We start from the raw sequence: 11,722 nt of genomic DNA on the forward strand, positions 1-11,722 counted from the left end.
AATGAATTCAGTCCATAATGAGTTATGGCGAAGTGAAAATTTTCTTTTTGAAGGTTTGTTTTGTTATGTAGGAAAAAAGTCTACCAAACTTGGACTTGTCATCTCCTTTTGAGTTTTCACCTTCCTTAACTTTGGGAGTTAGAATAGTTCATTAGATTGGTATCATGTAATTTAATAGACTTTTGAACTTAATATTTATCAGTTATTGTCTCATTCTTCCTCTTGAACTCATGTGAAACCCTCGTGTCTACATCAAATCTGCTCATGGGCGAGGTGAAAGTCCTCCAAACATCCTATCCAAGAAGGACAAATGCCTTGAAGAATCCAACCCTTGTGATCCAAGTATGACAAAAGAACAACAATAAAACCATAGTCACGAATATCGGTCTTGGCTATATCTCGACAAGGCAATAATATAGGTTTGGTTGATAAATTTCGGGAAAATATTGATGCTTAAAAAAAAATTAAAAATATAAAATAGTAGAAATAAGCAAGAAAAATAATATGTTCAGATAATAAAATACACCGATAATAAAAGGATAAGTAAAAAATATAAAAGAAAGAAGCAAAAAGTAATTAGGATATAGAAAAAAGTAAAAGGTAACTCATAACATTGGGACATATATAAAGTTCTGATATTTTCAAAATATCATGATATTTTTCTTTTAGTATTGTTTTATGAATTTACCGCTATATTTTCACTATATTTTCAAAATATCGCCTATATCTGTGACTATGAATTTAAACTCACCGTAAATGAATCCTACTAGGAATCAGGTTGTTCCAGTGAGCTATGGGTCAACAAAAGGTTTTCATGACTAAGCAAACGTCGTGGAATGGAAAAGGCACTCTGGCCATAGAGATGGCTCAGGTGGGCTACACGTTGTAGCTATTTGGTGTAATACCAGCCAATAAACAGGTGGTCCACTAGCCAATTGTATGAGTTGAAGGGAAAGAATGAACTATAAACTAGCAACCTCCAATTATTCTACCTCTCAAATCCTATGTAGTAGGAAAGAATTCATGTAAAATGTTTTCATACTTCAAAGATTTAAATCTGAACAAGAAAAAATCTTCAAAGGGCAAGTCTTAACCTTAGTGTGACGCACTAAGGATCAAATCCACCACGAAGGTTCCCAATCCAAAGTTTGATGGCTTCAAGTTCTGCACCCAAATTGAATCAGAAATAATACCCAAATGGCCACCCAATACATATACTAACTAAATTAAGTCTACTTGCATATAGACAACCTTTCAGCCTGGTATCAACCCGCAATTAGATTTTCATTATGTGCTAAATAAAGGCATGCTTAGTCAAGTCCGACTAGACATGGTGGACACTATGTCACCTGGGTACGGGTGCGGGGGTACGACAAGGAAATTCCAAAAATGTGGGTACGGGGACACAGTTATGTATATATTAAATATCATATAAATACAAAATAAATTTAAAAAAAATTCAAAATAAACTGAATATAATCTAAATATATATGCTATATCTAAAATATATATTATATACTGAAAATATAAAGTTATAAACTGAAAATATAATTATAAATTATAAATTGAATACAAACTTGTATGTACGGAGGGTAAAATGGTGTCCAGGTGTCGACACGTGTTGGGACTTTTAGTGTGTTATAACTATCCATATTTTTGGTGTTATACGATGAAGTTGAGGCATTTTTAGTGCGTGATTTTAATGTTTTTGGGACTTTTAATGCCTATTCTAGCCTGAGTGTTCTATTCTACGATATCTTCCGTGGCATTAGAGATTTAAGGAAATTTCCAAAGACCCACCAATCTTTTGGTTCTATTGCTTAAACCCACTTCATATATTGAGATTGTAAAACCCCATTTGATTATCATGACTACAAGGTTGTGCATCTGAACTGAACCTATTAATGCGGTTACCAAACATATGACCCTGCTACCATAGCAATCTCAGTCAATATTTGGATGTCCAAGCGCTTGGTCTGAGTAAGCATTTGGTATGCTTACAACCTTGTTTGCTTAGTTTTTCTGCAATTTTCTGTTTGAAAAGATGCTGTGAGTTGTTTCTTTTATTATTGATTTTTGGATCAGGCTAGAATATGTCGAAGGCAATGACTTGAGAGTATGGCTTATCACTTTAGTATTTTGAATTGGTCTGTAAGAAATTGAGACATATTTAAAGCAATGATGTTCTTTGCTCCAATTTCCATGAATGGTACTGATGGTTTTCGTGGTTTATTTTCTTCTCTTGTCTTGATGGATTTACATGTATTTGTCTGTATGCATCAGCCAGTGTTTGTTCTCATATATTTCATGCACATTGTGTGTGCATGTGTGTAGATCAGTATCTTTTATGCATGATTGTAATTTTAACTAAATTACTTTCTGATTTCAATTCCCTTTGGATGAAAAATTATCTCTTTGCATCTTTTTTTGCTTGGGCAGGCCAGAAATGGTTGTTGGTTGGTATCATTCACATCCTGGCTTTGGTTGTTGGCTTTCAGGGGTGGACATAAACACTCAACAGGTAGGTGTCTCTCTACCTTTGGCAACCTTGGTTTTTGTTGTATCTGCCATTATCTTCAATTTGGACATGTTCTCAAATTAATTCTTAAATTTGTAATGATAAGATTGTAGAAATTTAAAGTGGACTTTATACTTTTCAGCTTATGTTTTATACTGTTTACCATTCTAAACTCAATGCTGTTCTGTCCTGTATAATGCCCATTCTCTATGTTAAACCGTATGAGGCTTATGTTGGTATTTGATATAATATCATGCAACATGCTTTCATGACAATTGGCATGCATCATGTTATTTCTAGAATCCATGGTGAGGGAGAGATGCTTGTGATGATTTCTCCACATCTTTTAAGATGTGGAGCAGTGCCTGTTTTTCCAAATGAGTGATTATTATTTGAAGGTGATAATTGAGTAGATAGCTGTATTTGAAGGTAGAAAAGGAAGATCAATTTGGCATTCTTATCCAAGGGTTTAAATGTGGAAAAAGGACACGTGGTATTTGGGCCTTATATTTTGAAGGCTTCAAATTAGTTGTTAACCAGATAAACTGATAATGCATACTGGATTTTCTGTCTTCTCTTTATGGTTTCACATCGACCATGATTTGCATCCTAATTCTACAGTAATAGGTTAAGATCATTTCTAGTTTCCTCATCTAGAAAGATTCAATGTATCCTTGCAGAGTTTTGAAGCCTTGAACCAAAGGGCTGTTGCAGTAGTGGTAGATCCGATCCAAAGTGTGAAGGGGAAGGTTGTCATTGATGCCTTCCGCCTGATCAATCCTCAGACTATGATGCTAGGTCAAGAACCACGCCAAACTACTTCCAACCTTGGCCATCTTAACAAGCCGTCCATTCAGGTAATTCTATTACCACATGACTGCCAAAGTTTCTCTTCAGCATATGCCTCTTGTGTTCATTCATTTTATAAGCCTTTTGCTTCTGATGCAGGCATTGATTCATGGCTTGAATCGGCACTATTATTCCATAGCCATTAATTATAGAAAGAATGAACTTGAGGAAAAGATGTTGCTTAATTTGCATAAGAAGAAATGGACTGATGGGTTGACGTTACAAAGATTTGACTCCCATTCAAAAACTAATGAGCAGACTGTCCAGGTAACCCTTTTGCTCAAGTCCTTTTCAATTTTTGGTTTCTTATTTCACCTCATTGGACTTATTCGTAGATGCTTGAGGTCCTTAAAAACACATTTTATCTTTTTATTGATTTTTTTGTGCATGCATAAGTTGTGATGGTCCTGAAATTTGCACCTCTTCAGGAGAAAAGGTGAGAACTTCAGAGACCTGCTTTCGAGAGAAGATGTATGAAATAAATGAGAAATATTGGGGTCCAAATGACTGATGTCTTTGAGAAATACCTGCTTTCAAAATCTAACTTTGATTCGAGGAGTCTGTAGTATCATATCAACAGCATGCATAGATCTTGTTGTGTATGAGTTATTTTCATGGACCTGATTGTTCACCCATAGAACTTGTTTAGGTTTGATTCATGAGCAACTAGACCCTAGCTTTGGTGGAATATGGTTCATGGCATGAACCACACAAACCTTTGAGAGCTACACGGATGATAGGTTTAGTAGCATTATGGAGGGATAAGCCACACGAAACTTGAAGTGGTAGTCTAAAGGCATGATCCAACCATGTCTAATGGCACGTTCAATTGTATCTGTTGCTCAAATAAATTGTTTGTTTCTTGGGAGTATTTGGGACTGTCCCATCTGTGCAGAGCATTCTATCCTTGCTTTGCTCTTAAAATTTCTGTTCTTTCTGTCTAGTGGTGGTTATGTTTTCTCATTGACAATAGATGGAACTTTTTTACTCAATGTGGCATCCTGTTTTTTAATATCACCATCAATATGGGCTTCTGAACTTTGGCTCAACTATATTATGAAAAAACAGGAAATGCTAAGCTTGGCGATGAAATATAACAAAGCAGTGCAGGAGGAAGATGAATTGCCACCAGAGAAACTTGCAATAGCTAATGTTGGCAGGCAGGATGCCAAGAAGCATTTAGAAGAACATGTTTCCAACTTGATGTCTTCAAACATAGTGCAAACGCTGGGGACAATGCTGGACACAGTTGTATTCTAGTTGCATAAGGTTGTTGACGTGGGCAAGAATCTTTTGCATTTCTACGGGTTACTTCCAGAAGATAACATCAAAGGGTATCCCTGTGGGCTTTTTGGTGGCTCTTTGCTTACATGTACTCTCTCGAGCAGCCACTTGTGCTTCTGATAGACAAGATGATTATTTTATTAGAAACAATGCTTGAATCTTTTTTAATCACTTCAACCCTTTTATAATGGTTGGAATTTGTTGGGAACTCGTTGATTGAATTCTCTATCATGCTGGGTTGTAGATTGTTTCCTGGATGTTTACTTCTCACGCATCCTATTTGAATTCGTTTATTGCTATTTTGCTATAAATATCAAATTAGCTGTGGCTGGGCTGAACTCTCATAAGCTGGTTTGGTAGTAAGAAACATGTTTTATATTTTTTTTACGTGTATTTTTTGTAATTGTATTTCTTTCAGCTCTAAAACAATGTATTTTTTATATAAATAAGCCAACTCTCGGCTTCGCACGCCACAAGAGACACTTCAAGTTGTGTCTGGTTCAGCTCGTTTGCCAGCCGTAGGGGTGTCCCTGACCTGATCCGCTTTTTTGAACACTTTATTTTAAAGAAAAAGTGTATGTTGTTTTGAGAAAATTCCATTTAGAGCCTCGTTTTTTCCTGATATTTTAAAAGGCATCCCATATTTTCTGAAGAGGCATTTCAGGACTTTTCAAGAATCTGTCAATTAGAGACTTCAGTTCGAGTAACATTGGCCGTAACTTCTATATGATAAAATTGATATCCCATATAAAATCATAGACCAAAACTGATCTAGACAACATATGGATCAATCCAATTTCCAACCTGTTTTAATGAGAGCCTATCTGGTTAACTGTCAAATCATTTTAAGTGATTTGACATCTTCACCGTCCTGATCATGACATTGTGGACGGTAAGGATGCCAAATCACTTTTCTAAAGTGGACCTCATGGTCCTTGTTTACATTGTGGACAGTGGCAGATCACTTGATCTGCTCTCTGTTTTTATTGGGTTGTCTTTGTTATATCCATACTTGGAATTTAAGGCTTGGCTGGCCAGGTGCCCAAACTGGACTTGCACACTTTTAAGTCTCATCACCATTTGTGCTTCCATTGTTGTTCAATAAATATATAGGCGATATGTTCCCCCCGAACACGTAGGTGCGTGTTCTTGGGTCTGAATGAGTACCACATATGTAAGCATGTGGGGCTTGTTTCTTTGTGTGTGTCCGCATCACTTAGCATTGGAGTCTGGTGCATTTGCAAAGACTTAATTACTCTTTCCCGCCATTAGCACCATAAGACGAGGTTTTGAGTAAAGGACAAAAATGTCCTCCTGCTAGAAAGGGTTAAAATCATCATTTTCGCCCTAAGGAGTAAACTCCTTTGCTTTAACAGGAGCTCCTCGCAATATGTTGCCCTAAACGTTTTAGATCACCCATTGACGATGCACCATCTGTTGTAACAGAAGTTTTCTTTGACGACGCAGCCTTTGACGTCGTTTGCTACCGTGGGAGCACTCTTTGCCATCGTCTACTGTCGTCGGAGCAATCTTTTGCTGTCGTCTGCTGTCGTCGGAGCACCCTTTTTTGTCGTCTAATGCCGTCGGAGCGTAGTCGAAGCACCGTTGCTACCATCGGCTGCATCTACCTTCTAGGTGTTTCTCCTCCACTGTCGGATTAACAAAACTTGTGTCCTTTCGGTGAGTTTTGTATAAGGTTTCGTTATGTAAACAAATTGATTTGTAAAACTGAATGCTAAATCATATAACTTGTTGTACTATTCATGCTAAATAACACTAATTTTAATACTAAAATAAATCGATTTGTACCTATCCACCTTCTGAGCATCGAAAAATAGTTAGCACGATTTGTTCTTACGAAGGCTAAAACATTACAACGATATGTACTTATGAAGGCTAAATTTCTACAACGATTTGTAAGTTTGAATTTAACAATCATTTATATATTTAATGCAATAGTGATTTGTTCGATGCAACAATGATTTATACATTTAAAGCAATAGCGATTTACGATTTATGATTTATGATTTATACATTTAAAGCAACCATGATTTATACATTTAATGTAGTAGCGATTTATGATTTACAACGATATGTACTTATGAAGGGTTCGATTTCTACAACGATTTGTACGTTTGAAGAAGCAATTTGTACGTTCGATGCAGTAACGATTTATACGTTTGAAGCAGTAGTCATGTGTATTTATGATTTATGAAGTTACCACGATTTGTACTTAAGTTTGCTAAATCGTACTACGATGTTTACCTATGAAGCCAAAATGTTACAACGATATGTACTTATGAAGGGTGAGATTTGTACAACGATTTGTACGTTTTAAGCAGCAACAATTTATATGTTTGATGCAGTAGCGATGTGTAATTATAAAGTTACATCGATTTGTACTTAATTTTGCTAAATCGTACTACGATGTTTACTTATGAAGCCAAATATTGCAACGACTTGTAATGTTGGTGATTGTGTAACAAATGTGATAATTTGTAATAATATATACTTGGAGAGACAGTTGTAACATATAATGATGCGGTTAAATTTATGTGTTGTGCAGGTTGACAATGACTACAATTTGTAAGACAAGAAAGCCTTCGCCGTTGGAGAGGATGACTCTTGAAGAAATCATCCGCCAATCCGATATATATGAGGGTTATATAAAGTACCAAAATATAATGAACATTGAGAATGAAAAAGATAGGAACAAATTGTTGGATATTTATTAGGCGGACCCTGATCCATTAGATATTGAAGATGAAAAGTAAACAAAGAAAGATGAGGAAGAACTAAAGAAAAAGAAGAAGAAGAAGAAGAAGAAGAAGAAGAAGAAGAAGAAGAAGAAGAAGGATGATGAATAGAAGGAAAAGAAAAGAAGGACGAGAATGAAAACTACACGCACTTATGAGGCAAAAGAATTTCTTCCTGCCGACCATGCAAAATTAAATCTACATGAACATCATTCTTCATGTTATCTGTCATGATCGTTAGTTTCATCACACTATACTATGCATCCAGTTGTTATTTACCGTGCCAATAAAAAAAATGACTTATCATATATGTGTGTTGACGATAGCGATTCACATGACAACAATTTAATGACAACAATCACATAATAATGTAAATGTCACACACACACGTTTCAATATCATAATACAAATATCTTACAAATCGACACTAGCAAACACATAATATGTTATAAATCGATATACATATCACATAATATATTACAAATCAATAAGAAAATTCAGCATAATAGCTTACAAATCGATATTAACAAACAAAACAATATCTCGCAAATCGATAGTATATTACTACAACTGCGATTTGTGTTATACTATTCCAATATTTTCTATACAAAGGCAATTCATTGTGGCCGACATAGACATCATTGCGTAAATCACATAAATCGTCAACCGAAATCTAGGTCTCACAAGGCATATCGATTTTTGACAACGAGCAGAATGTGAAATGACGTTTCTTTTATAAATGAATGACACATATTTTCGTAACAATGGCAAATCATTGAGGCGACTTATGATTTATACATTTAAAGCAACAACGATTTATACATTTAATGTAGTAGCAATTTATGATTTATAAAGTTACCAAGATTTGTACTCAAGTTTGCTAAATCGTATAACGATGTTTATTGTTGAAGCTCAAACGTTACAACAATATGTATTTATGAAGGGTGCGATTTCTACATCGATTTGTATGTTTGAAACAACGATTTGTACGTTTAAAGCATGAAAGATTTATATGAAGATAGTGATTCACATGACAACTATTTAATTACAGGTACGATGCTTTGAAGTGATTTTCATAGAAATCGCTAAATGAGCAACGATTTGAACACACAAATGGCCACCTCATGTCGCTACAATGTAAATTCCTCATGCACAGGTTTTAATTATATATTACAAATATCTAACAAATCGACACTAGAAAGCACTTAATATTTTACAAATCGGTACAAATATCATATAATATATTACTATACCTAACCCTATACCCTAAACCTTAAACCCTTAATATCATACTAAACCCTAACCCTAAACCCATAATATATTACTAAACCCTAAATCGTAAACCCTAATGCTTAAACCCTAACCCTAAACCCTAAACCTTAAACCCTACACCCTAAACCTAAATCCTAACCCTAACCCTAAGCCTAAACCCTAAATCTAAACCCTAAACCCTTAATTTCTTACTAAACTCTAACGCTAAACCCTAAACCCTTAATATATTACTAAACCCTTAATATATTACTAAACCCTAAACTCTAAACCCTGAACCTAAACCCTAAACTCTAAACCCTAAACCCTAACCCTAACCCTAAACCCCAAACCCTAAAACACTAACCCTAAGCCCTAAACCCTAAAACCCTAAACCGTAAACCTCAATTGTAAACCCTAAGCATAAACCCTAAACCCTCGATTTGTATGCTGATTATGTATATCGATTTATCAGCTATCAACAAAAAATTTCACATCGTTTTGTATAATATTTGATCATCGATTTGCGTTATACTATGACAATATTTTCGTAACAAAGGCAGATCATTGTGGCCGACAAAGACGTCATTGCGTAAACCGCCTAAAACACAAACCGCTTAAAGGTATATATTATTTTAATATAAAATCTTTGGCGGATCCCATAAGCATTAAACTCCTCTGCTATAAAAGGAGCTCCTCTCAATATTTTCCCCTAAACGTTCCACAAAAAAATCTTTGTCGTCATCTGCTTTCGCCGAAGCACCCTTTGCTGTCTCAGTGAGTTTCGTGTAACCATGTGTTTTAATGATTTATGAAGTTACCATGATTTGTACTTAGGTTTGCTAAATCTTACAACGATGTTTTTGTGTTGTGCAGGTTACTAATGACTTACATCGTAAGAGAAGAAACACTTCGTCGTTAGAGAGGATGACTCTTGACGAAATTGTCGAACAATATGCTTTGTATGAGCAATTAAAAGTGTACTATAGAATAATGATGATTGAGAATGATAAAGAAAAGGAGCAATTGCTGGTAAAGTATAGAGCGGAGCCTAATCCGTCAGATATTGAAGATGATAATCCAATAAAAAATGATGAGAAAGAAGTAAAGAAAAAGAAGAAGAAGGATGACGAAGAGAAGCAAAAGCAAAGGAGGAAGATAATGAAAAAAAGCAAAGAAAATCAAGACAAAATAAGGAGGAGGAGGAGGATAGGGAAAAGCAAAGGAAGAATAAGGAGGAGGAAGAGAAGTGAAGGCAAAATGAGGAGGAGGAGGAGGAGAGGGAAAAACAAAGGAAGAATAAGAAGGAGGAAGAGAAGCGAAGGCAAAAGAAGGAGGATGAGAAGAGGGAAAAGCAAAGAAAGAATAAGGAGGAGGAAGAGAAGCGAAGACAAAAGGAGGAGGAGGAAGAGGAAAGAGAAAAGCAAAGGAAGAATAAGGAGAAGGAGGAAGAGAAGCGAAGGCAATTGAAGAAGGAGGAAGAGAAGCAAAAACAATTGAAAAATAAGGAGGAGGAAGAGAATCAAAGACAATTGAAGAAGAAGACGGAAGAAGAAAGGCAAATGAAGCAGATTTAGGATAAGGAAGAGAAGGAAAGGCAAAGGAAGGAGAAGGAGGACGAGGAAGAGAAAGAAAAACAAAAGAAGGAGAAGGAGGACGAGGAAGAGAAAGAAAAACAAAAGAAGGAGAAGGAGGACGAGGAAGAGAAAAAAAGACATAGGAAGGAGAATGAGGACGCAGAAGAGAAGAAAAGGCAAAGGCAAAGGAAGGAGAAGGAGGACGAAAAAGAGAAGGAAAGACAAAGGAAAGAGAAGGAGGACAAGAAAGAGAATGAAAGACATATGAAGGAGAAGGAGGACGAGAAAAAGAAGGAAAGGCAAAGGAAGAAAAAGGGGGATGAGGAAGAGAAGGAAAGACAAAGGAAAGAGGAGGAGGATGAGGAAGAGAAGGAAAGACGAAGGAAAGAGAAGGAGGATAAGGAAAAGAAGGAAAGGAAAAGAAAGAAGCAAGAGGAGAAAGAGAAGAAAAGAAAAAGGAAAAAACAGATGATGGATGCGAAGGAAGGAAGACGTACAAAAGTAGAGGAAGGGAGGGGATAAAGAGGAGAAAAGTGTGACCAAGGTACGTTAATCGCTACTGTATGTCACGATGTATTATTGTAGGTATTATTATGTATAACGATTACTATGTATAGCGATTACTGTGATAGTGATTACTATGTATAGCGATTACTCTGTATAGTGATTACTGCAATAGTGATTACTTTGTATAGCGATTACTATGTATAGTGATTATTATATGTAGCGATTACTCTGTATAGCGATTATGAGGTTACCACGATTTGTACTTAAGTTTGCTAAATCATATAGTGATAATATGAGCAAATGAAATGACATTTGTTAAAAGTGATTTGATACATAAATCACTCCAGTCGGCCACGATTTACTGTGATAGGTATTATTATGTATAGTGATTACTATTTATAGCAATTACTATATATAATGAGAATAATTGTGATTTGATATTTTGTGTTACAGCTAGGTTAGAAGAGAAGCAGAGTAGCAGGTGAAAAGATGAAAGGGCGGTTGTGATCATTGCAAAACTTTCCCTCTTTTCCCTTTTTCTCTTCCTTCTCTTTTCTTTCTAGCCTCTTTCCCTTTTTGAAGGGGATAAAAGATAGAAAGAAAAGAGAAGAGAAAGAAAGAAAGAAGAGAGGAACTCTTTTGCAAGGTCTCACTTGACCTTTAAAAATATTTTGAAATTACTTGCCTTCGTTTTTGAAAATCCGCGGAAAAAATAGAGAGACGGGATTCGCTCATCGGTACGAGGTTCAACCGTTCCTGGCACCTTTACCAGGGGTAATTGAACAAATGATGAAACTTATGCCTTTTGCTTTGCCTAAATAATGTCTAAGAAATTATTCTAAATCTGAAAATGCACAAAGAATCATGCTGTGCAATGAAAATGCAAAGATGTATGCTTTTGAGAAGAATAATTCAGAAATTTTGGGATTTTCCAAGTGATTTTGAAATGAGTTTAAAAACATTTCGAGAAAATGGTTTTTACA

General features: G+C 35.6%; 1 protein-coding gene across 1 annotated transcript in view; it reads left to right on the plus strand.

Annotated features, from left to right (window-relative positions):
* Positions 1 to 4,828, plus strand: part of LOC149821029 (26S proteasome non-ATPase regulatory subunit 14 homolog) — a 29,763-nt gene extending 24,935 nt beyond the window's left edge. Inside the window, exons 3-6 of the mRNA XM_089983766.1 lie at positions 2,440 to 2,521; positions 3,199 to 3,375; positions 3,467 to 3,634; positions 4,436 to 4,828. Coding sequence (XP_089839892.1) covers positions 2,440 to 2,521; positions 3,199 to 3,375; positions 3,467 to 3,634; positions 4,436 to 4,627 — 619 coding nt within the window. The 3' untranslated portion in view covers positions 4,628 to 4,828. The remainder of the gene's footprint in view (positions 1 to 2,439; positions 2,522 to 3,198; positions 3,376 to 3,466; positions 3,635 to 4,435) is intronic.
* Positions 4,829 to 11,722: the final 6,894 nt, after the last annotated feature.

Source organism: Nuphar pumila, chromosome 12, assembly GCF_984573655.1.
Source record: "Nuphar pumila chromosome 12, dmNupPumi1.hap1.1, whole genome shotgun sequence".
In the NCBI taxonomy this organism is placed as follows: Eukaryota; Viridiplantae; Streptophyta; class Magnoliopsida; order Nymphaeales; family Nymphaeaceae; genus Nuphar; species Nuphar pumila.